Source organism: Salvelinus namaycush, chromosome 35, assembly GCF_016432855.1.
Source record: "Salvelinus namaycush isolate Seneca chromosome 35, SaNama_1.0, whole genome shotgun sequence".
NCBI classification, from domain to species: domain Eukaryota; kingdom Metazoa; phylum Chordata; class Actinopteri; order Salmoniformes; family Salmonidae; genus Salvelinus; species Salvelinus namaycush.
The window spans coordinates 2,779,589-2,806,684 of NC_052341.1; the positions used below are offsets into that span (position 1 = coordinate 2,779,589).

The 27,096-nt window shown below is 40.6% G+C and overlaps 1 protein-coding gene across 1 annotated transcript; it reads right to left on the reverse strand.

Annotated features, from left to right (window-relative positions):
- Nucleotides 1–1,034: 1,034 nt before the first annotated feature.
- Nucleotides 1,035–6,685, reverse strand: LOC120029831 (charged multivesicular body protein 6-like). The gene is made up of 8 exons (XM_038975119.1): nt 6,359–6,685; nt 5,977–6,086; nt 5,685–5,772; nt 4,533–4,619; nt 4,238–4,303; nt 4,059–4,139; nt 3,601–3,685; nt 1,035–3,444 (listed from the first exon to the last, which is right to left on the reverse strand). Exons 1-8 carry the CDS (start codon nt 6,419–6,421, stop codon nt 3,395–3,397), a joined length of 630 nt encoding a protein of 209 aa, XP_038831047.1. The 5' UTR covers nt 6,422–6,685; the 3' UTR covers nt 1,035–3,394.
- Between the last annotated feature and the right edge of the window lie 20,411 nt (nt 6,686–27,096).

Consider the following 27,096-nt stretch of genomic DNA (forward strand, 5'->3'; position numbering starts at 1 on the left):
CACCAATAAGTAACCACCTGTCTTATGTAAGCATACAAAACGTAACATGTCATACTAATTTTAGTTTCCGGAATTTACTTTTACTATGTTACGTCAAGTCTGAGACCAGGCTGTTTTTTTCAGGAGCACTTGAAAACAGCCTCCCACTCACTCCATTTTCCCTGCCTGTAATTGTCCCTCAGGTTCAGATATCTTTTATGAATCATAGAGCACAGCGATTCGCACTGTCATTCATGTTCCCTTTTCCCACCCACTCTGTCTCCCACGCTGTCATTGGCTTGAAGGGGACAGTCAGCGACACACTGTATTGCAGCAGATTCATTCAACGGAACATCGGAGTTCACTGTGCAGTCAAAACTTGATTTTCCTGTGTTCTTATATATATATATATATTTCCACACCATGGGGTTGGAATAATACTGTGGAAATTATGATTATGCCCTTTTAGTGTAAGAGCTGTTGGAAAAGGTGGGATGGAGTTTTGGCCTTCCATGGTGAAATCACCATGCAGTAAATGAGTTAATAGACCAATAAGAGAGTTCCTAACCTCTCTGGCAATAACAGCTAGCTTTCAGTTTCCCCCTCCCCAGTCAGACCACTTCCAGACAGTCCTAGCTAAATTATTGCTCGAGAAATTGCTCTTTGCTAAGAAGCTATTATTATTTTTAATATTTACCATTTGAATTGAAAACAAATCACAGTAAGGTACTTCATAGTTACCCCCAAAATGATTTGGCATTGAGATAAAAACATCCGCATTGGACCTTTCAGTACTTTCCCCAGAAATATACTAATTGTTCCAAGCATTTCACAGATAAAAAAAACATTGTAGGGCCATGAAGGAGATAAGGCCTACCACTTGCTCATTGCTTGGAATCTTTAGTCACAGGCTGCTGTGTTATAATACTCTGTGAGCCACTATGGAATGATTTTAGAGGACCTCTGTATAATCCAAGGATGCTCTATCAATACATATAAATCATCACACGAAGAAAGAAAGAATTCAAATGACTTGCAAAAGCAGCCTACCTGCATCAACTTTTCTGACTACTTTATTTTGTGGTAAAAAAAGTACCTACTACGATTGTGATGTGGTCGTCTCACCTAGATAATTTAAGATGAATGCATTAAATTGTAGATCGCTCTGGATTAGAGCATCTGCTAAATGACTCAAATGTAAATGAATAACATATAGTCTTATATGATTCCCCTCATTATAGCTAAGCAGTTCTTTTTACTGTCCCATGTAGTTGCACAAAACATTTACAATTTATTTTTAGTACATTTTTTAACACTTAAGTAAGCGTTTCACTGTTGTATTTGGGCGCATGTCACAAATAACATTTAATTTGAAACAGCATCCGAATCCACGCAATACATTCACTAACCAATGTACGCAGACGTATTGCTTATCAACAGGAAAAAAATCATAAACTGCTATTTGCTGCCATCTAGTGGTTGTTAATAACAACACGCTGGTCAAACAGTACCTTTAAAAAAATACACTGTATTGTTCCAGAATAACAACATGGTACATTTCGTATAGACACGCCACAGGTCTGTCAATATGATACAACTGGGAAATGGTCTCCACGGTCATTGTCAAGAGTGTCACTGTCTCAGAGAGACTTACAGTAATACTTTACACTATACATAAGTGCTTATCTTTTATATGTAGGCCCTCCATTTCAGATAAATAGCTAATGCTCTACGAGATGACAGTAATATATTAGAACACAATATCATGATATATTACAGTTCTAGACAGATAACCCAGTATCATGATATGATATGCCAGTAATATATTACAGATCCAGACAGATAACCCAGTATCATGATATGATATGCCAGTAATATATTACAGATCCAGACAGATAACCCAGTATCATGATATGATATGCCAGTAATATATTACAGATCCAGACAGATAACCCAGTATCATGATATGATATGCCAGTAATATATTACAGATCCAGACAGATAACCCAGTATCATGATATGATATGCCAGTAATATATTACAGATCCAGACAGATAACCCAGTATCATATGATATGCCAGTAATATATTACAGATCCAGACTGATACCCAATATCATGATATGATATGCCAGTAATATATTACAGATCCAGACAGATAACCCAGTATCATGATATGATATGCCAGTAATATATTACAGATCCAGACAGATAACCCAGTATCATGATATGATATGCCAGTAATATATTACAGATCCAGACAGATAACCCAGTATCATGATATGATATGCCAGTAATATATTACAGATCCAGACAGATAACCCAATAACATGATATGCCAGTAAAATATTTTAGCTAACAACCCAATATCACACTTGATAGTGAAACCTACCCAATATGATACCATAATACTCACTGGATAGATAGCTAGGACATCAGGCTCTGTCAGGTTGTTTTTGACTTAATTCATAGTCATTTCTAGGCATGTGACAATAACATCAGTGTTGTCTGGTGTCAGTCTGGGATACAGAGTTAAGTTAGTAAGCCCACTGACAAAACAATTAGCCCTTTCCCCCAATGACACTGAGCTAATTCCCAAGCCAACGCTACTGGAGCATTAGATTAGTTAAACTGTTGCACAGCGAGGAAGAATATAGAATTTACATGAAATGGAGGCTTTAGCAAATAGGTCAGTACTATTGTAAGGATTTTGGTTCCCAATCAACAAGTTGAAACCAAAGCCAAAGTCATATCCATTATTGACAGTTTGGCAGCAATCAAGACATTCTTAACTAAGACTAGGCAAGATTCTGAAAACCATCCCAACGGTAATGATTTTGAAAGACAGTCTGCATGTCTATTCCTCCCAAAGAGAATGTGCTCTGTGGTCAGATAGTAGGCCTGAGCCACAAAAGGTTGAAAAGAAAGAAAGAAAGAAGAAAAGAGACACATGCATTAATTTGTCTGTTAATTACATAATTTGTCCGTTAACAGAAGATTTAAAAAAAAACATACCCGTCATGGGACTTAGGCAATAGGCACAATATTATGTAAATCAAACCACTAATTTCTTGATTATGTGTCTAAATAGGCCCTAAACATGAACAAAAAAAATAGGAGAGAACCTGCAGGCAATGATGTGAAAAATAAAGTCCATGACCATAGTTGGAGTGATGGGGTGGTTGAATCCACAAGAGGATTGTAAAGCAGTATTGGGGCTCACAAGGCCAAGGCTTGGCAGGGCACCAGGAAGTTCAGTCTTGGAGGTGAGGGACTGGAAGAGATGGTGAAGATAATCTTTCTGTGGTTGTGGTTTTGTGTGTGTGGGGGGGAGGGGGGGGCATGAGACCCCTATGAGGGGGATATAGTGGCCGGCGTACCAAGACCCACAGAGTAACCTGGCGAACAGACAGGCCCCTAGACAGCCATCATCCCTCTTTCCTGCTTCTTCCTTGGCCTCTCCCTCTCTGAAATGAAGAAAACCAGACGGACTCTGAATGACACTTAGTGCTCATGTAATGTCTATTTCCACTGCTGGAGTCTTTAACCTATATCTGAATTCATATTCTCATAAGACACAAATATTTGTAATTCAGTATGACTCCACATCTGAGGAGACCTACCTTGACCTGGCTCTGGTTCTTCATCAGCTGCCTCTGGGACGTCTGGCAGGGACTCGTCAGGTACCTCGGGTAGGCCAAGCTCTCCCTAAACACACAAAAACAGACAGAAGTAAAGAAAAAACAAGACTCAAAAGGGATCGTCTCTCATCTATCGCTGTTAGGCGGGAAGAAATCAGGTAAGGAACCAGAGAAGTGAAACTATCCAGATTGACACAGTCCCTTGCTTTGAGAAATGTCTGTAGACTCGGATAAGGCGTCTAAACCGTTGAACACAATGGGTGATTTGAGGCTAGTCAGTCACTGTGTGATAAAATCCCTACTTGTGTTCAATGGTTAGACGCCATAGGAGAAACTGTATATACCAATTATATGTTAGGAGTCTACAGCCATGCCTCAGGTCAACAGAGTTACATGATAATAGTTGCTGGCCATCCAGTGTTGTTGAGTAACAGACTGACCTGAGTGATGGCCTCCAGTTCAGCCAGTACAGCATCTTCATCCTCCTGTGTCAGGGAACCTGCCAGCATCTCATCTATTTCCTGTACAGAGATAAAAAGGTACAAATAAATATGAACAAAATATAGTAATTTCAATAAGATATCAATGCTTCTGTAAAAATAAACTGTGGGGACCTTACCCTCTGGTATTCAATGCCTTCTTGGGTCTCATCCATAATTCTCTCCACATCCTCGATGGACATCGCCTGATATGAAATAACAAACAGTAAGTACAGGAAAGCCAATGTTTTATTCACTGCATATCCATGCGGAATGCTATATTATTTGAATTGCAGATGCACTGAAGGTAAGCAACCTATTTATCTTACTAATTGGCTTATGGAAAAGACAGACATATACAGTATGCTACTTATCAGGTCATAGGGGAAGTTGCATAGAGGTCAAACATAGCTCTGATACCCTCACATAGAGTACCTCATGCAATGACTTCAGGCAGTCGTTTCCAACTTTAAGGCCTTCAACGACCTTCATCTCAATCTGGGCAAACTCAATGTCTTGACACTAAAGAAAACAATAAGATCAGAAGGCATTAGTTAAGTACAGAGGTGTATTTACTAGAAACCAAACAGAACCAAGTGGATGGAACAAAACGTGGAGGAACTTAAATGTGTCCAATAGAAACTCTTGTTTGTTGCAAAGTGTTTTCCGTTTGAAGCAAAACATTTTGCTACGGTGGAAAACATTTTTTGCAACAGTGTCCGACTAACGAATAGAGATATTTTCTCTCTCGTCTATTTTCTCTCTCGTTTATCAAACGTCTCTTCTGAGTGATGCGTTGGGACCGTAAGTTTTTTAACAGTTAGTGAGTGATGACCATGAAAACACAAAAGACTGACGGTTATAGCTATGATCAACACGCATATTATTCTCCTGGCTTTATCTACCTCTATTTGTTATATTTCACCTTGCCTCGCTGGCTTGCTAGGTAATCAACCCTTTGATGCAGGACAGAAGGATGGTTAATAATAATGGTTGGAACAGAGCGAATGCGTATCAAACACGTGTTTGATACCATGTCACTTATTTCTGCTCCAAGCATTACCACGAACCCGTCCTCCCCAATTAAGATGCTATCAATCTCCTGTGCTCTGATGACAGCTGTAATTTTGTAGACGATAACCATCTGATTACGTGTTTGTTAAGTTACAAGAGCTGCATTTGAAGTTGCATGTGATCGTATGCACTGCTAGTGGTGCTTTTAAGACAACTGGGAACTCTGGGGGAGAAAAAAAATGAGGTCAAATCATGACGTCAGTGATCTTCAAGTCGGAAAGATGGAGCTCTAGAAAGATCCCCGAATTCCAATTTGAATGACCGTTCAAAATTATTCTCCCAGTCGGAGTTCCCGAGTTCTCACCTGTCTTGAACGCACTGAAGCCGGAGACTTTCGAGATCCCAGTTATTTTGAACGCGGCATACGTAAACAACACGGTTTCTGATGAGGAACTGCACGTGCAACTTTTCATGACGCGGACAGGAAATGAGTCTATACACCTCACGAGTACCATTTTCTACTATTCCCGGTGGTGCGAGTGAGTGAATGGTTGACAAATGTCAGGTATTTACCATTCGCTCCAGGTTGCTTATCTGGTTTTCTGTCTTGTCCAGGAGCTGGTCTTGGTATCTCTTCTTCTTGAGCAAGAGGAGGGCCTTCCTGTTTGAAAACAAAAATAGAAATGTGAGAATATTCAATACAATGACAACCAATATAATGTCCTAATTTCGTAATTATATGTATTATATACGGTCTATGCACATGACAGCTTTCAATCTCAAGTGCTTTAAAGTGACAACCTTAACTTTAGGCAGATCAGGATCACACAATATATAGCATTTCTGGTGAGAAGCAAGTCCTTACTCTTTCTTGCCATCTTTCAGCAGCTGCTTGGCTAGATTCCTCTCCTTCTCCAGCTGCAGGGTGATTCTCTTCTGATACAGCTTTAACTTATCTCTCTGCTGTTTCAATTGCTGTAATTGAGAACACATACATTTTAATGCAATTCTTGGAAGACCACTTGTTTCAACACTAAATCGCTTCAGTTCGCCGTCTAGCTTTCCAGTAAAGAACAGTGTGTTATGTATGGGTTGTCAGACTGCCCAATTCCGCCCTCCTAGCTAACTTACTTTGCTGGCCTAACGTATACATTATCAAATGTTGTTAACTAGTTATAGTATGTTAGAAGGCTGACTTGTTAGCTAGTTGGCTAACGTTAGCTAACTACAGTAGCTAGGCTACTTACCAAAACTGCCCTGTCCTGCTCTGTGACTCGCGTGCGTCTCTTTCTGGCGAAAATGTTTCCCATTTTGATTCAGCATCCCCACCACTCTGTGCAGCTATTGAATTGACTTGTCAACAAGTCTATTTCTCAGAAGAACATTGCGTACATTAAATAGTTTGTGGATCGGTTGTCTAACTAAACATCTGATGACTTTGCTTGCTAGCTAGTTTACTTCGGTTACCACACCCACAATGTCCAAATTGTTCTATATCGTTAATATTCATGATTATTATTTGTGTTGCTTTTTGGTGTTAATTTAAGGTCAGGGTTAGCAGTGTGGTTAAAGTTGGGTTTAAAATCACATTTTAAGAATATAAATTGTAGAAATAGGCGGGGTTTCTGACTTTGTGGCTGAGGTAACTACTGATGACCGTTTACTTAGCTAGCTAGCCAGCTAATGCAACAACAGAAAAACACACCCCTAACCAGGAAGTACGGCATTCAGATAGGAACAATTCAGTTGTCACAATGACAAAAACGATTTTAAAAAACGCAGTCCTTCATAGGAATGAATGGAATCCACAGTATTTCAATTAAACGTTTCAAGGACAAAAGTACATGTATTTAGTTGTTGTGGTGGGGACAGTAGCATTAGTAATCTTACAAAAATGTACTAAGGATTATTTTATTATGTTTAGCTCACATAATATAATTTAAAACTATGCATTAAGGTGTCTGTAATAGAATAAATGTGGTAAAAACAAATGTAGACATTAATAAATTAATTTATATAGCTTCCAGAATGTTTTACAATACTCACATCTACTACTATGATAGATAGTACTCCCTTATTTCTGATTATCAAAACCTGTTATAAAATGACAACAATGCCTTGCTAGTTGACTTACTCTTCCACTTTCGAAGCACTGAAGCGTTCTGCCCTGTTCTGAAAGAACTCCCTGGGTTTACCGTCATGTTGTTCCTGGATGTTTGATCATGACGTGTCGTTTTATTAATTTGTTCGTTATGAGAGACTCATTACTAAGCACTTCCCCACACAAAACACATTGTGGGCGCGCCTCATTATTTCTGAAAGTTTGTAAGAAAGAGACAAAAAGTCATCACTGTATTTGCGTTTCATGAGTACAATTCATTATGGCGAGTGAGAATAACAAGTCAGTGGGTTGAACGACAGCGCTGCAGCGTGTGGGTCGCGGAGTGACCTTCAAGAAAACTGCAGAAAAAAGATCAGATAAACCGCGAAGGACACGGACATCTCCCTCTACATCTCCCACAGCTGCCAAACTGAGAAGGGACCGCTGCTAAGCAGGGAGCGCGCTGAACCGAGTTCGCAGTTGCACTTTGCCAAATCAATTCCAATAATTAATGAAATAATTATACATTTACGTCGCGACCCACTATTAACAGGTCCCATAATTTAAGAAACGCTGTGGTAGACTACAACTTGTTCAGAATGAGTCTGACATAATCAGGTAATTTGCATGTCAATGTCTGGAGGTCAGTCAGAATTGGTGTGGAGGGAGTCTGTAGTGGTTTTACTACAAGTCACTGTGTCTTCCCCTGTTGTAGTGGCGATAGGTATGAAGAAGTCTATTTCATAGCTATGTTATCCACGGAGGAGCTAACTTCACGACAGAAGTACTCTAAACACTGAACCAGTCATACGCAGTGTTATCATGGTTCATGACTTCTAATAACTTTCCTCCTGAATGGAGGGTTCTATTTATTAGTGGCATGTGTGTTGACTATAAGGAGAGTGTTCTGGAGATTCCCTTACAGGTGTTGCAATCTGAGTGACTACTAACTCCTCTGTCGCTATTATCAATAGCAATTTGACTTGTGAGGTCTCTAATCCTCTTACTGATTGTTGCCGGACTGACTGTGGTATTGTTACTCAAGGGGACCAGTTGTCCTGCCGATTTATTCTGAAATGTTATCCTACAGGAACACATGATTAGAGCACTTCACTAGTTGCATTGTAGTGGCTACTACACATGGCAAGGTATGATTATTGTTGCCATTTGTTTAGGAGATGGAAAAGTCCACTGAACTTCCTTTACGACCAGTGTGGTACACCTCAGTGATATCTCAAATGTGTTCTGAGTTATCCGGTTCTCTACTCTCTGTTCTCATGGGGAAGTGTATAACTAGATTTGTTTCCTGCTCTGGCGGCCTCGCACGGTGTTGCACGTGGTCTCGACCCCCCCACCCCCTTTGTCTCGGGACCCCCCCCCCACCACAGATACCCCTCATGGATGACTGTGTTGCAGCTAGCGTTAGGGGAAGAAAGTGTGGTCAGTGGAGAAGACACTGACCTGTGACCATACATGGTTGGATTTCCAATCCATCAGTGGGAGTAACCGATCCATGAAGTCAGCTCCGAGTAGCAGAGGTTCAGATTCGAGGCTGGTAACATACACAGGGTGAACGAGCGATACGTCCTGGAAGTGTAGTTTCAGCATGACTCTCAATGTGAGAGGCGAGGTAGTCTGAGTGAAACCTCGAAGTGTAGTGTCACATCGTTCCACTTTTAACCAACGTTTATTTGGCTTCAAAGCCCTTTTGAGATCATTGAACAATGTTTGAGAGAAGAGTGATATTGTCGCGCTTGAATCAATTCGTGCATGACAAGTTAAGCAGTCCTCCAAGACTGTTTCCAGGTATGGCCGTTTAGAGTGGCGTTTAGTGGACATATTCCCCACAAAGTGGAGTGGTCGTTCGCAACGACGTGATGTGCCATTTCTGTTCAAGGTGAAAGCAGATCGACTTTTCAGATTTATAAATGGGCTTGGCTTTAAGAAAGCTTTTGACCTTTTTCTTTGCAACCTTTGTATCAGAGTCTATAGACAAAGCCTGCGGGCTTGTTTCTTGATCACACGGGCCCTAGATAGGGTCTTGAGTGAGAGTGGGAGAATTTTGATTTTTTAACTTCCTTGCTAAGGGTGTTAATTCCTGCAGACCCTGGTGTCCGGCAATTCCCCGTCTAGGCCTTTTGACTTATCTTTTACCCTTTTCTCAAGTTTTTCTCGCTTTAGTTCTTCACGTAGTGGAACTTCTAGAGAACATTGGTCTATGTTTTGATGGTCCTTTAACCCTTTGTTACCCTTGTGCTCTGACACTGTGTGGGTTGGGTGCAGGAACGTAGCGAACAGGTCGATTGTAGCAGTAGTCATTTCAATGGCGAAGTTGGTTCATCTAGGTTAATATGGGAACTTTTAAAATGTCTAATTTACTTGGAAGAACCTGAAAAGGAATGTTCGACAATTTAACTTATTGAATGAGACGATGATATCCAATCAATTGAGATTGGCTGGATTATCATAAGTGTAAACCATAGTTCAAATGTTAGTGTACATTCATGATCAGGTTCACATATCCCTAAGGCCGAAGCCACATGGGATTCCCGCTGGAGGCGGGACTTCATTCAGTACTGGGTAGTGCTGAATGAGCTTTGCAAAAGTACATTTTACTGATTTAATCAATGTTAATGATAAATCAAACCTGGATATGCTATTTGGGAATTAAACCCAAACCTGAGAGCGTTGCTTTATATAGGTTAATATGGAAAAGTTTAAAGTATCTCATTTAATTGGAAGAACCTGAAAAGGTATATTCAACAATAAACTTATTAAATTGGATGAGACAATTATCCAGTCAATTGAGTTGAATAAGCAATACACAAATTGGCTTAATTATTTATTAAATACCTAAACAATCACACAGAATTACACACATATATATATATACACACACGATAGATCACACATCGATTACTAATCATGTCATGATAAGCCTTTAGTGGGCTAACCCGATATGGTTACACAAAGGAAGGGGGTTGGGTTTGAATGAAAGAGCGGGAAGACTGCGGGACAAAGGGGATTGGGTCTATTGGACCTTGAGAAGCTATGCTACCGTAAAATACAGAATCTTATGCATTCTAATAACCGCCCATTCGGAAAAGGAAAATGCAAGATATATATTTACTCTGAGCTGCGCTTCGATAGATGGGTCGAAGATGGTAGACTGGTTTACCCAGCAGAGATCGCCATTGTCCTTTGAAGAATCGTTCTGGTCGTAGTGTTGTAGAGTGGATATGTTAAAGTACCCTGTCATTCTTCGGAGATTATCTGTCCTTTCCTAGGCCACGTACGTTTACAGCTGCAGCTGACAACTCAACGTCTAGGATGTATCACTTCTTTAGTGAATAATCATTCGAAGTTCATACCAAGTTGCCATAATCAGCTCGTGCTGTATTCTGGCTGGTCTAGTCGAAATTCACCATTCCAGCGTGGTGATCATCACCTCCACGTTGAAATTCGCCCTTTTAAATGTTAGGACAGCAGTCCTAACATTTCTGGAACTAAATGTTAATTTTGTTAGCTTGTAGTTGAAATCAGCCCTTTTAAACGTATAGACACCAGTCCTCACGTCATCGGGAACTAAGGTTGACTTCCGTCAATGGGCTTTTGTACTGGGGAAGAGGAGGGCGTGTTTCATAGTTCTCAACCAATGTCTGTTCACTTGGGCGTGGCCACTGAGTGAGCATAGTTTAGTTATGAAAACAATTCTCTCATTTAGAAGCAAAGATTAAATGTAATAGTTTAATATTTAAACATTTAAATTGCACATCAATTCCATGTGAATCTGATAACTAGAATGTGTAGACTTTCCAAGATACAATTTGTGTCGTCCTATCATGAGATATAATGTCCCAGACACCAACTGGTCTGACATCATATTCTTTAAGTACCAACTGACACTTTCAACTGGTTGAAAAAGGGAAATATTGTTCCATTCCCCAACCTCGTTACCATACTCTCTCTATGTTAACAAAGGGCTTTCCAAGAGTCCATTCTGTAGAGTGGAGAGAAAAGGGGGAAAGGTATTTATGGGGTGGTCATAAACCTCACCCAACAGGGCAACGTCATGACATAGGCTACCTGATGGGACTTTGATGTAAACAATTGGCAATCAAAAGAAACATTCTACCACAGCGGCCATGTTATTTTTGGGAAGCTTATTTAATTCTGAATTCGGACATATCAAGTTTGTATGTGAAAACTATTTATAAGATGCATACTTTGAATTTTCCTGAACTCAATTTACTTGCGCACAAGAGTGAGGCTTGCACTGCTGGTGATGGCACATGCGCAGATCAAATACACCGCTGGAACTCTGATTAAGAAGTTTACATGTCCTAATACTTAAAGTCCCACTAGTGTCAGTTGGGCATTTTTGTCAATGCTCACATTTAGGATTAGACATTCAAATTGCTTAGGGACATAGGTGGATAGGGACGCAGAAACATTTAAGTTACTCTTTACGAATATGGCAACACCCCCACCTCTGCCAACTCTGTGAGATCTATATACATTAGAACCAGTCAGAGACACATCAGAATTCAGAATAGACTTCTTTAAGATTCAGTAATAATCAGACTAATGCCATAATCAGTTCATTTTTTAAATATTAGCACACTCATTCACAATTTAGAGCCTAACGGTTTGCAGAATGGCTTCTGTCATAAAGTTCAAAGCATCAGCACTGTTCTGGGAAATGTTTGATTCAATACACAGACGCTTAGGCTAAACATTATTTACACAAAAATTGAGGGTTGTGTATTTTGCAATTCAATAGCCTATGTTTTAAACTTTTGCTCTTAGGCATAGACCTATCCATTGCATTTATTTAGAACATGCATTAGGCTAACTTAACACACACATGTTGTCGTCTGGACATTTGCCCATCAAATACGGCTGCGGCTATTGATATGTGGCGGGTAGCCTGGTAGTCAGAGCGTTGGGCCAGTAACCGGTAGGTTGCTAGATCAAATCCCAGAGCTGACAAGGTAAAAATCTGTCCTTCTGCTTCTGAACAAGGCAGTTATCCCACTGTTCCTAGGCTGTCATTGTAAATAAGAATTTGTTCTTAACTGACTTGCCTAGTTAAATAAGATTAAATAAATAAGACTCCTGAACACACAAACCCTATAAAAGGTGTGTAGCTAATTTTTTTATTTCGCCTTTATTTAACCAGGTAGGCCAGTTGAGAATAAGTTATCATTTACAACTGCGACCTGGCCAAGATAAAGCAAAGCAGTGCGACAAAAACAACAACACAGTTACACATAGGATAGACAAACTTACAGTCAATATCACAATAGAAACATCTATATACAGTGTGTGCAAATGTAGTAAGATTAAGGCAATACATGGGCCTTAGTGGCGAAATAATTACAATTTAGCATAAACACTGGAGTGATAGATGTGCAAGTAGAGATACTGGGGTGAAAAAGGGCAAAAATAATAACAATATGGGGATGAGGTAGTTGGGTGGGCTATTTACAGATGGGCTTTGTACAGGTGCAATGATCGGTAAGCTGCTCTGACAGCTGATGCTTATAGTTAGTGAGTCTCCAGCTTCAGTGACTTTTGCAGTTCGATCCAGTCATTGGCAGCAGAGAACTGGAAGGAAAGGCGGCCAAATAGGTGTTGGCTTTGGGGATGACCAGTGAAATGTACCTGCTGGAGCCGTGCTACGGGTGGGTGTTGCTGTGGTGACCAGTGAGCTGAGATAAGGCGGGGCTTTACCTAGCAAAGACTTATAGATGACCTGGAGCCAGTGGGTTTGGCGACGGATATGTAGCGAGGGCCAGCCAACAAGAGCATACAGGTTGCAGTGGTGGGTAGTATATGAAGCATTAGTGACAAACGGATGGCACTGTGATAAACTGCATCCGTTTGCTGAGTAGAGTGTTGGAAGCTATTTTGTAAATGTCATCGCTGAAGTCAAGGATCGGTAGGATAGTCAGTTTTACGAGAGTATGTTTGGCAGCATGAGTGAAGGAGGCTTTGTTGCGAAATAGGAAGCCAATTCTAGATTTAATTTTGGATTGGAGATGCTTAATGTGAGTCTGGAAGGAGAGTTTACAGTCTAACCAGTTTACATATTCTAAGTCAGAACCATCCAGAGTAGTGATGCTAGTCAGCGGGCGGGTGCGGGCAGCGATCGGTTGAAGAGCATGCATTTAGTTTTACTAACATTTAAGAGCAGTTGGAGGCCACGGAGGGAGTGGTGTATGGCATTGAAGCTCGTTTGGAAGTTTGTTAACACAGTTTCCAAAGAAGGGCCAGATGTATACAGAATGGTGTCGTCTGCATAGAGGTGGATCAGAGAATCACCAGCAGCAAGAGCGACATCATTAATATATACAGAGAAAAGAGTCGGCCCAAGAATTGAACCTTGTGGAACCCCCATAGAGACTGCCAAAGGTCCGGACAACAGGCCCTCCGATTTGACACACTGAACTCTATCAGAGAAGTAGTTGGTGAACCAGGCGATGCAGTGATTTGAGAAACCAAGGCTATTGAGTCTGCCATAAGAATGTGGCGATTGACAGAGTCAAAAGCCTTGGCGAGGTCGATGAAGATGGCTGCACAGTACTGTCTTTTATTGATGGCGGTTATATCGTTTAGGACCTTGAGCGTGGCTGAGGTGCACCCATGACCAGCTCGGAAACCAGATTGCATAGCGGAGAAGGTACGGTGGGATTCGAAATGGTCGGTGATCTGTTTGTTAACGTGGCTTTCGAAGACTTTAGGAAGGCAGGGCAGGATGGATATAGGTCTAACAGTTTGGGTCTAGAGTGTCTCCCCCTTTGAAGAGGGGGATGACCGCGGCAGCTTTCCAATCTTTAGGGATCTCAGACGATACGAAAGAGAGGTTGAACAGGCTGGTAAATAGGGGTTGCAACAATTGCGGTGGATAATTTTAGAAAGAGATTGTCCAGATTGTCTAGCCCAGCTGATTTGTAGGGGTCCAGATTTTGCAGCTCTTTCAGAACATCAGTTATCTGGATTTGGGTGAAGGAAAAGCGGAGGGGGGGGGGCTTGCGGAGGGTGCTGCGGGGGTTGCAGAGATGTTTTCCGGGGTAAGGGTAGCCAGGTTGAAAGCATGGCCGGACGTAGAAAAGTGCCTATTGAAATTCTCGATTATCGTAGATTTATCGGTGGTGACAGTGTTTCCTAGCCTCAGTGCAGCGAGCAGCTCGGAGGAGGTTCACTTATTCTGCATGGATTTTACAGTGTCCCAAAACATTTTGGAATTAGTGCTACAGGATGCATATTTCTGTTTGAAAAAGCTAGCCTTTGTTTTCCTAACTGAATATGTATATTGGTTCCTGACTTCCCTGAAAAGTTGAATATCGCGGGGGATATTCAATGTTAATACAGTACGCCACAGGATGTTTTTGTGCTGGTCAAGGGCAGTCAAGTCAGCAGTGACTAGTAGTAGCCTAGTTTAACTTTTAGTTTTTGGAAGAAAAAAATCTCACTTATATGAAAGATTATGTTTCCAAGCGATGCGTGTTAAAGTTCAGACCGAGTGTCGGGGCTCTTAACAAAGGGGTTAAAGCTAGTTTTACAAAGGGTGGGTCTAATCCTAATTGGTTAAAACCGCATTCCATGCCGGTATCTATTCCACGAGTTACCACTGGCTCAACCTATGACGTTAAAATGCCTATTTACTCTATTCTATCGGAATGCACAATTCACTGTCTCATCTGCCCAGCCAAACAATTTATGAACTTGATCTCCACTATAAAAAGCATCTAGACATTATCTCACATTTCTTTTTGACTAACATTAAGTTTTCAACAGCAGAGATTTGTTTAAACATTGCTGTCTGTCTCTCCGACATTTGCAACATTGTTTCAATATTCAAATTTGATCTCCAGCTGTCCCATAGTAATGAACGTGTCGGGAGTTGGGATGAGACAGAAAGGCAGGCAGAGTTTCTCAGCCAGTCGAAATCATGAATAAGCTGGCATCATTTTAATGGATATATACAAAGAAATGTCAATTGAAAAAAGGTCAAACTAAACAAAGTACAGCTAGTTTGCAGTGTTTCCAGCTCCAGTTTGAAGTGATTGTGTTAGCTGTGTTGTTGGCTAGCTCCTCTGGACAAGTGTCCTGACTAGTGAGCACATTTTCTATGCCAGGCAAAATCACACCTCATTAGCTCATTGTTATGGATGAATCCAAATAAATGCCACTTGTCACGATCGTCTTGACTTTGAAGAGAGGACCAAAACGCAGCGTGTGAGAAATACATTCTCTTTTTATTAGAGAAGAGCAATGAATGAAACAAAACAACAAACTGACGACCGTGAAGCTATATAAACAAAATGGTGCTGACACTGACCACTACACACTGACATAGACAATTACCCACAACCAGCTAAAGCCTATGGCTGCCTTAAATATGGCTCCCAATCAGAGACAACAATAACCAGCTGTCTCTAATTGAGAACCAATTCAGGCAACCATAGACTTTCCTAGACACCTACACTGAACACTAAACCATCTACTCTACTTAACCCCCTAAACCAAACAACACCCTAGACCAGGGGTGTCAAACTCATTCCACGGAGGGCCTAGTGTCTGCAGGTTTTTGGTTTTTCCTTTCAATAAAGCCCTAGACAACCAGGTGTGGGGAGTTCCTAACTAATTAGTGATGTTAATTCATCAATCAAGTACAAGGGAGGAGCGAAAACCCGCAGACACTCGGCCCCCCGTGGAATGAGTTTGACACCTGTGCCCTAGACAATACAAAAACACATACTTCACCATGTCACACCCTGACCTAACTAAAATAATAATGAAAACAAAGATAACTAAGGCCAGGGTGTGACACCACTAGAAAACAGCTTTAACAAATGCGCTACTTTGTTGTTATTCTGGCTGCACTGTTTGACGTGACTGTAAGTTAGTCGTAGTTGGCTAGCTAGCAAGCAAGGGAAAAGAACGTTGCCAGCCAGTATGGCAATGGAACATTTAGAACCAACGACTGGGTCGCTTCTATAGAAACAGAATAAAAAGACTGAACGACTGGGTCGAGTCTCTGGCGACCGACCCGATAGAACGAACGACCAACCTGCTTGGGTAGCGACCCTAGATTTTGTGTCAGGACTATATCTTGTGGAAGGATGAAATAGTATGAAGAAATTCATCAAAATAACATTAATGAAAATATGACAAACATTATTTGAATATGTTGGTAACCCGTTGTATAAAATGATAATGCCCTCGAAGCCGATGTTCGGAGGATATATTGGCACGGTTTACCGGCCCTCAATGGACAAAACCCGTGCCAATATATCCTCCAAACACCGGCTTCAAGGGCATTATCACTTAATTAGAGTCCATGATTTGATTTGATGAATTGGCTAAGGCTAAACGTACATTTGTGTGGGAGTGAACAACCAACAACATGTTACTTTAGCAAACAACTACATGGCGAACGGGCTTCTTAAAATACCTCCCCTAACTTGTAATACTCACTCCTTTAAACAGGTACATTCTTAACGAACAGTGCTAACACAGTCTCTGATAACTTTAAAAACAAAATAATGAGAGGCGTGACTTCAGTGGCACGTTCACATACAGTTGAAGTCGAAAGTTTGCATACACCTTACCCAAAACGTTTTAATGACTCCAACCTAACTGTAGGTGCCATACCAGCGGTGGTGAGAGAGTAGGTTGACGATACCAAACCAATGAAATAGGCTACGAAATGTAAACATTTAAAAAAAATACCAGACTCCAGCGTTTGTTATAACATTGTGTTTTCTAAATAATTTAGTTAACTTGTGATATTATACAGTTGAAGTCGGACGTTTACATACACTTAGGTTGGAGTCATTAAAACTTGTTTTTCAACCACTCCACAAATTTCTTGTTAACAAACTGTAGTTTTGGCAAGTCGGTTAGGACATCTACTTTGTGCATTACATGCAAGTCATTTTTCCACCAATTGTTTACAGGCAGATTATTTCACTTATAATTCGCTGTATCACAATTCCAGTGGGTCAGAAGTTTACATTCACTAAGTTGACTGTGCCTTTAAACAGCTTGGAAAATTCCAGAAAATTATGTAATGGCTTTAGAAGCTTCTGATAGTCTAATTGACATCATTTGAGTCAATTGAAGGTGTACCTGTGGATGTATTTCAAGGCCTACCTTCAAACTCAGTGCCTCTTTGCTTGACATCATGGGAAAATCAAAAGAAATCAGCCAAGACATCAGAAAATGTAATTGTAGACCTCCACAAGTCTGGTTCATCGTACCATGTTCATCTGTACAAACAATAGTATGCAAGCATAAACACCATGGGACCACGCAACTGTCATACCTCTCGGGTAGGAGACACGTTCTGTCTCCTAGATATGAACGTACATTGGTGCAAATCAATCCCTGAACAACAGCAAAGGACCTTGTGAAGATGCTGGAGGAAACAGCTACAAAAGTATCTCTATCCACAGTAAAACGAGTCTTATATTGACATAACCTGAAAGGCCGCTCAGCAAGGAAGAAGCCACTGCTCCAAAACCGCCATAAAAAAGCCAGACTACGGTTTGCAACTGCACATGGGGACAAAGAGTGTACTTTTTGGAGAAATGTCCTTTGGTCTGATGAAACAAAAATAGAACTGTTTGGCCATAATGACCATCATTATGTTTGGAGGAAACGGGGATGCTTGCAAGCCGAAGAACAACATCCCAACCGTGAAGAACGGGGGTGGCAGCATCATGTTGTGGGGGGTGCTTTGCTGCAGGAGGGACTGGTGCACTTCACAAAATAGATGGCATCATGAGGAAAGAAAATGTATGTGGATATATTGAAGCAACATCTCAAGACAGCAGTCAGGGACTTAAAGCTTGGTCGCACATGGGTCTTCCAAATGGACAATGACCCCAAGCATACTTCCAAAGTTGTGGCAAAATGGTTTAAGGACAGCAAAGTCAAGGTATTGGAGTGGCCATCACAAAGCCCTGACCTCAATCCTATAGAAAATCTGTGGGCAGAACTGAAAAAGTGTGTGCAAGCAAGGAGCCCTACAAATCTGACTCAGTTACACCAGCTCTGTCAGGAGGAATGGGCCAAAATTCACCCAACTTATTGTGGGAAGCAGTGGAAGTCTACTCGAAACGTTTGACCCAACCCAAGTTAAACGATTTAAAGGCAATGCTACTAAATACTAATTGAGTGTATTTAAACTTCTCACCCACTGGGAATGTGATGAAATAAATAAAAGCTGAAATAAATAATTCTCTCTACTATTATTCTGACATTTCACATTCTTAAAATAAAGTGGTGATCCTAACTGACCTAAGACAGTGAATTTTTACTAGAGTTAAATGTCAGTAATTGTGAAAACTGAGTTTAAATGTATTTGGCTAAGGTGTATGCTATCTTCCGACTTCAACTGTAGATAGCAAATGTTTGTAGCAAACAATTTGTTTGGGAGTAGAAACAGAAGAAAGTAGTTCACAGGCACATTGTCACAAGGCCTAGGCCTATTTGACCCCAAGAAGAAGTCATTCAGCGATAGGTTTTGCCATAGAAAAGAATTGTGTGTTTCTGTTTAGATACATTGCTTGACAGTGGTTACACGCAATTATAAAGCCCAGCGGTTACATGTTGCCAATTTGAATATACATTTTTGCCACCCCTCTTCCCTTCTTACGCCTGGCTTGTGAAGAAGTTGCTAGGGTCTCAACGCATGCTCCAAGCAGATTCGTTGTAATTGCCTCCCGTCGGCAAATCTTACAAATTGAACATCGTTTCCAATTTTAATAGTAGACTTTTGATGGTAGCTAAACTGTTACGCCAACATCGTTCTCCTTTTTGGTGACATCACAATGGCTTTGCAGATTCTATTTTTTTTAGGAATGAATGGGACAAACCAGGAAGTGGTCTGTATAACGCTTGCATTTCGTTCCTGTGAAGAATGAATGAAGTAACAGAGTTTTGAAACGTGTCTCTTAATTTGCATCGGGGGACTGTAATGTGTGTTTGTGTTGCATCAGTGGTATTGAGTTTAGTTTTTCCTTTAACCACGACTGTGAATAGCAAGGCAGAGAACTGGAAGGGAACGGTTTTCTTCCATTGGTAATACACTCTGGTTTCTCTTCAGATCGCATAAATCTTTCACCTTGGTAGTCCCAGTTCCAGCCCCAGCACCAACCCTGGACACAGCACCGACCAACCACAACTGCCACCTTCATTCAGCAACTGCCAGCTCAGAACCCACCCCACCCCTCCCCAAACACAAATACACCGTCAACCACTCCACCAGACCAACCATTGACTGAGTGACTAACAATAAAAATAAAAATAAAGTGTTTTTGTTTTATTTTAACCTTTTATTTAACTAGGCAAGTCAGTTAAGAACACATTCTTATTTTCATTGACAGCCTAGCAACAGTTGACGGACTGATGGTTACATGTTATTTGATCGAATGCATGCGTTTTTTATTTGATTATTTTATTTGATTAACTTAAGTTGGATTATTTCTTGTTTGAATTGTTTATTACTTTGAAGTTTGTACCTCATTTGATTTTAAATGTCAACATGTAATAAATCTTTGACCTTTTACTAAAGATTTCCGTAGAGAGGAACATTATGAGTTTCAACTAAATGGTCTCACGGCTGGGCTTCCTACACTTGTTAATAGTGAACTCTCTAGAGCAGAGAATTTAATTAACCTGGGTGGTCTATCTATTTGGATAACTTTCAGTTGCAGCAGTTATGTTGGGAGAAAAATATTGAGGGGTCAGAGTTTTGTGTTAGTTCAAATCTGGGCAATTTCATGTCATGTGGTTTGAAAAAGTGGGGTAGGTGGCAAATTATATCTAATTGTAGGCCACACTGTAAAACCTATCTTGTTGTTTTTACAATATACAGGCTGCTAGTTGCCTGTACGTTACCGTAAAATAAAGTACAGTATGTTACTGTAAGAGATTTTACAGTATCCAGGACTTTTACCTTTTTTGCTGTTGTTTTTACTGTAACTTACAGGAAACTGGCTGCCTGTAAGTTAAAGTAAAAGTACAGTGCATTACTGTATTATTAATACAGTAATTGTAATGAATGAATTAAATTCATTGAGGGGAGATGGGGTTTATATTTTACAGTATTTAACTGTAATTGTATGGGATTGGTGTAAGCAGGTTGGCTGCTAGGTCATATTTACATATTCCAACATATCAATATACGCCAGTTTGGAAGCCTTTGTGTCAGAGTCGTGTGTATAGGTGGCAGGGAAGTCAGGCGCAGGAGAGTCAAATGGAGTGTAAGTCTTTTTAATAGAAGTCCACTAAACATACTCCAAACACTAAATGTACATAAAAGACAAAAGTGGGTACGAGGACCCGTCGCACACCTATACAGACATATATATATATATATATATATATATATATATATATATATATATATATATATATATATATATATATATATATATATACACAACACTGACATAAAAACAATCTCTGACAAAGACATGAGGGGAAACAGAGGGTTAAATACACAACAGGTAATGAATGGGATTGAAACCAGGTGTGTAGGAAGACAAGACAAAACCAATGGAAAATGAAAAATGGATCAATGATGGCTAAAAGACCGGTGACGTCGACCGCCGAACACCGCCCGAACAAGGAGAGGCAACAACTTTGGCAGAAGTCGTGACACTTTGTTAGGTCTTCTAGCGCAAGTGATATAAAATACCAAATGTACATGTTTAATATCACTTTATCTCCAGAGGTCTTAAAGGCTTCCAAACTGGCGAAGAGACAGAATCCTTAGATCACTTGTTTTGGTACGGCCCATACAGTTGAAGTCGGAAGGAGATGCGTTCTGTCTCCTCGAGATGAACAAACTTTGGTGCAAAAAGTGCAAATCAATCTCAGAACAACAGCAAAGGACCTTGTGAAGATGCTGGAGGAAACAGGTACAAAAGTATCTATATCCACAGTAAAACGAGTCTTATATTGACATAACCTGAAAGGCCGCTCAGCAAGGAAGAAGCCACTGCTCCAAAACCACCATTAAAAAAGCCAGACTACGGTTTGCAACTGCACATGAGGACAAAGAGTGTACTTTTTGGAGAAATGTCCTTTGGTCTGATGAAACAAAAATAGAACTGTTTGGCCATAATGACCATCGTTATGTTTGGAGGGAAAAGGGGGATGCTTGCAAGCCGAAGAACAACATCCCAACCGTGAAGCACGGGGGTGGCAGCGTCATATTGTGGGGGTGCTTTGCTGCAGGAGGGACTGGTGCACTTCACAAAATAGATGGCATCATGAGGGGGGGAAATTATGTAGATATATTGAAGCAACATCTCAAGACATCAGTCAGGAACTTTAAGCTTGGTCGCACATGGGTCTTCCAAATGGACAATGTCCCCGAGCATACTTCCAAAGTTGTGGCAAAATGGCTTAAGGACAGCAAAGTCAAGGTATTGGAGTGGCCATCACAAAGCCCTGACCTCAACCCTATAGAAAATGTGTGGGCAGAACTGAAAAAGCGTGTGTGAGCAAGGCCTACAAACCTGACTCAGTTACATCAGCTCTGTCAGGAGGAATGGGCCAAAATTCACCAAACTTATTGTGGGAAGCTTGTGGAAGGCTACCCGAAACATTTGACCCAAGTTAAACAATTTAAAGGCAATGCTACCAAATAGTAATTGAGTGTATGTAAACTTCTCACCCACTGGGAATGTGATGAAATAAATAAAAGCTCATATAATAAAAGCTCAAATAAATAAAGCTCAAATAAATAAAAGCTCATTCTCTCTTCTACTATTGTCATGACTTCTATCGAAGTCCATCCATGTCAGCAAATCACTGCTGCCTAAACACGGAAAATCCGATTTGGTCACTTGTAACTTTCTGTTTATTCATGGTTGCCAAGGGAAGCCAGGCTTCCCCCAAAAATGTACAAAATAAAAAATAATATAATTTATCTTTCGTCTCTGTTTCTGTCACGACTTCTGCCGAAGTCGATGTCTCTCCTTGTTCGGGCGGTGCTCGGCGATCGACGTCACCGGTCTTCTAGCCATCATTGATCTATGTTTCATTTTCTATTGGTTTTGTCTGGTCTTCTTACACACCTGGTTCCAATCCCATTCATTAATTGTTGTCTATTTAACCCTCTGTTTCCCCTCATGTCCTTGTCAGAGATTGTTTATTGTTATGTTCATGTTTTATGGATTAGTGTGCGACGGGTTCTTGTACCCACATTTATTTTATTATGGACTTTGGTTTTGGAGTTTATGTTTTCAGTTATTAAAATACTCCATTTATACCAAGTTTAATTATCCTGCGCTTGACTTCCCTGCCACCTACATATATGACGTGACAACTATTCTAACATTTCACATTCTTAAAATAAAGTGGTGATCCTAACTGACCTAAGACAGGGAATTTTTACTAGGAATAAATGTCAGGAATTGTGAAAACTGAGTTTAAATGTATTTGGCTAAGGTGTATGTAAACTTCCGACTTCAAAAACAAGCTCTGTACGTACAGTTGGTCGCAGGTTCAGGAATGGTTGAAGAATTACAACATTTACCTGGACCTAACTGCAGGTATCACTGCTGGGTGATTTGAAAAGTCAATCGATCAATAATATAATAACACTCGTAGCAAGTGTACAATCTGTAGAAACTAGGAGAATAGAAAGGTTGAGAACTTTTGTCAAACATCACAGCACAGTTGAACAATATAAGGCAAATAGAAATCAAAACTGGATGGTGTTCAGAGATAGATGGGAGGGGTTGAGGGGAGCTAAAAACAGGATGGGACTAAAAACAAAAACAAAACTAAATAACTAATGTAAAATATACTGTGTCTGTAAAATGTATATAGTATGTACAGTATGGGCTGGCAGAAGCCAAAGTATTATTGTACATTAGTATACTCCAATTAGGGGAAGGATGGTAGGGTTAGGGGAAAATAATCAGGAAGAAGGAAAATAGATTAAAAAAAGTATTTATATATTTACCCCAAAATATAGGGGGGATTGGAAATTATGCAGATAATTAAATTTACAGAAGCCACAATCTATCTGCAATATTAAAGCTGATCTACGTCTTAAAAAATAATACAAATAATAATAATTTTGTACAGCACTCTAACGGGTGGCACAACGTAGCCTCTTACAAGGCACGCCTCAAAATATGTTAATGAACCAAAAGCAACAATACCACGCAACCACTATTGGTCAAAAGGTTTTTGGCGCTTCAATAATATGGTACAGTACTGTATTCTGTGGGGTGGAATTACAGTACCATTTGATATGCAGCAATTCTTTCCCTGTCCACAACAGTTTCCCACAATGCACCATAATTTACAGAATTGTTTGAAAAAGTTGTCAGTTGCCAATCCCACAATGCTGTGCGGTTACAGTAATGTACTGTTAATAAACCAGGGTATCTTTGGAATTTAAAGAATAATTGACTTTATGCCTAAAATTACCCAGTGTGTGTTGCCATTTACGGAAATTTACAGTAAATAATTAATATGGTACTTTATTGCTAGTTTTATTGTATAATACTGTCAAAACCCCAAGATAGTTTTACATTTACATTTACATTTAACTCATTTAGCAGACGCTCTTATCCAGAGCGACTTACAAATTGACTTACAAAGTTTTAGTGCATGTATTTTAGTGCGTGTATTTTAGTGCATGCACTGGCAGTAGACTACATTCTTTAGAAGCAGTAGGAGACAGGGTGTGAATACATGTTGTTCTGTGATTAGGGTGAATTTGATTATGTAGTTAGCTGTGTGTAACAGTGTGTATCCTACCGGTATGTGTACGTTGTGTGTAGCAGTAGCTTACCAGTGAGCAGGGGGAATGAAGTGTGTCGGGCTGGTGATGGTGAGGTGGGGGGGGACCTAGGCTGCCTTGACCCGGTCCCGGGCCCATCTTGTCCAGGTGAGGGGTTTCCACGTCCCTGTCATAGTCCCAACGGACCCCATCGAATGAGATGAGCAGCAGCTTGTTGTTCCTGGAACTCCTGGAGTGGGGCCAACTGTGGGGAGAATTCACCCCAGGGAGGGAGCCTCGGTGTGGGGCAGCCAGAGAAGGAGATAGGGCCAGTAGGCAGAGGAGACCCAGCCTTAGCATCATGACTGGTGCTTTACAGTCGCAGCAGGATCGCAGGTCCCACAATAACCCTCAATATGTCCAAAACACTTGGGAGTCACACCAGAGCCTGACCAAAACTCCTGAATCGTCTGACTAACCTCCAGCTCACTACCCTGGGCAGGGTTGGGGAGTAACGGATTACAAAAATGGTAACTAATCCGTTATAAGCTAAAATATTGTAATCAGATTACAGATACTTTTGAAAAACTAGATAATTACTTCGAGGATTACTTTTAAATTCAGAAAGTATGTTTGCGAAAAAATCTTTGACACTTCTCTGTTTTCTCAATGACATTCAAATCAGCATTGAAAAAAAGGCACAAGTTTAAGTTTGTTCCACCTGAGCGAGTCTGACCACAAGTCAGAGACCACTATGATGACACACCAAATGGGTTTGATGGATTGTGGGAAAAGAGCAGGAATAGGCTTTTGTAGGCTACAGTCCAAGTTATGTCTTCCAATGGTGAGACTGCTGTTGGTATCCAAAGATTATCCAACTTGAATAAACGTTTGGAGGTAAGGATGACAGCAGTGGTGGAGTCTACGGCGATACGGATTTAACTTATTATTGATATCTACATAGCGCCTTGATGTGAATCACGCTGCTGCTCTCTCATTTAGCTATTTGTGCCTTACAGATTGTGGTTGTTGTGGAAGGCTGTTCAAAAATCTTTGAACCCAATAATGGTTGAATTCAAGAAGTTTAAGCTGCCTATCAATCATTGTTTTTTAAACCAGTGGACAGTCAGTGAAGGGGGGAAAAAAAAAAAAAAAAAAAAACCACTCTTGCAACAGCTGTTTTGTGCAGATCCCAGCCTATGGAATAAAAGTGGGACTTTTATTGCTCAATCTAACTCATTGTCACACCCTGATCTGTTTCACCTGTCCTTGTGATTGTCTCCACCCCCTCCAGGTGTCACTTATTTTCCCTGATGTATTCATCCCTGTGTTTCCTGTCTCTCTGTGCCGGTTGGTCTTGTATGTTCAAGTCAACCAGCGTGGTTTTCTATTCACTATTACTAGTCCTCCCGGTTTTGACCTTTGCCTGTTTCTCTGGACTCCATTCCCGCCTGCCTGACCATTCTGTCTGCCCTGACCTCGAGCCTGCCTGCCATTCTGCCTGCCCTGACCTCGAGCCTGCCTGCCATTCGGCCTGCCCTGACCTCGAGCCTGCCTGCCATTCGGCCTGCCCTGACCTCGAGCCTGCCTGCCATTCTGCCTGCCCTGACCTCGAGCCTGCCTGACCATTCTGCCTGCCCTGACCTCGAGCCTGCCTGCCCTGACCTCGAGCCTGCCTGCCATTCTGTACCTCTGGAACTCTGAACTGGTTTTGACCTTTTGCCTGTCCACGACTATTCTCTTGCCTACCCCTTTTGGATTGTTAATAAACATCTTGGACTCGAACCATCAGTCTCCTGTGCCTGCATATGGGTCTCGCCTTGTGCCCTTATACTCATGCTGATGAAAAAAATACATCCATAGGTCTAGTGAACACATGCTCAAACTCACACACTTTTGATAGACTTAAAGGGGCAATCTGTAGTTGCTACATCCATTTTTGGATTTATAAATTGTATATTAATTTAAAGATTATTTTATTGTATTATTATATGTAGTAAAAAGCGATGGGTTAGAAGAAGCCTGCATAACCAGCCCATGAAGTAAAATGTAACATCCATGTATGACCAGCTATGTAAATTTTAACATTGATTCATCCTGTGATAGATGTCGTTCAATTGGTAACTTACATTTTTGTCTTCTTCTAATGCTTCTTTTAAGGGGAAAGTAATCTGAATGTAATCACATTACGTTACTGAGTTTGGGTAATCCAAAAGTTATGTTACTGATTGCATATTTTTTTTTTTACATGTAACTAGTAACTGTTACGGATACGTTTAGAAAGTAACCTACCCATCCCTGGGTATCTGTGTCTCAGTGACTATCTGTACGACTGCCTGACAGACTCTAACCTCTAGCTTCCTGTCCTTTAATTATCTGACAGTATACAATCTAGACGTCCAGATACTCTCTCCTGTCACTTATCGCTAAACACTAGACAGGGCACACTACATACTCTCTGATACACTTCCTAACTACCGCGATAAAGAGTGAACACACACACTTTGCATGCTAAGAGAGATAAGATAATACGCTGCGTATCGGTCCTCACACTGTCCGTATCAGAGCTTAGATCCACCTCTTATTGAGGTTTATTACACAGGCAGATGGGCCCAGTTCTACAGCCTCCTATCTTATCTTCTCATCAACAAAGCTGTCATCACGGCAAAGGGTGGCTACTTTGAAGAATGTCAAATATAAAATATATTTTGATTTGTTTTACACTTTTTTGGTTACTACATGATTCCATATGTGTTATGTCATAGTGTTGATGTCTTCACTGTTATTCTACAATGTGGAAAATAGTAAAAATAAAGAAAAACAACGGAATGAGTAGGCCTGTCCAAACTTTTGACTGGTAATGTATGAGGTTCAGCTGAATTCCTCTGAGGAATTAGTTGTGTGTTTTTATACTGTCGTGTCTCTGTTTATGTGTAATGTTTAGTCATTATAGTCTTCTTTTATGTATGAATAATTATGTATGAATAATTCTTCATTTTACCAAAAGTAAAATACTTTGCTAATAACCTCTATTGCCCACCAGGGGGTGACAGTACTTCATTGATGAGACGTGGGAAGTGTGGAACTGCTGTTGAACTTCTCATCAGGTAATTCCCAGC

What these genes read in the sequence shown, in the direction of transcription:
- LOC120029831 (XM_038975119.1), bottom strand. Translation starts at nt 6,421, where the DNA reads ATGGGAAACATTTTCGCCAGAAAGAGACGCACGCGAGTCACAGAGCAG. An exon ending in CTGAAAGATGGCAAGAAAGA is followed by an intron (nt 5,773 to 5,976) that starts GTAAGGACTTGC and finishes GTTTTCAAACAG; the next exon opens with GAAGGCCCTCCTCTTGCTCA. An exon ending in AGAACCAGAGCCAGGTCAAG is followed by an intron (nt 3,445 to 3,600) that starts GTAGGTCTCCTC and finishes TCTTCATTTCAG; the next exon opens with AGAGGGAGAGGCCAAGGAAG.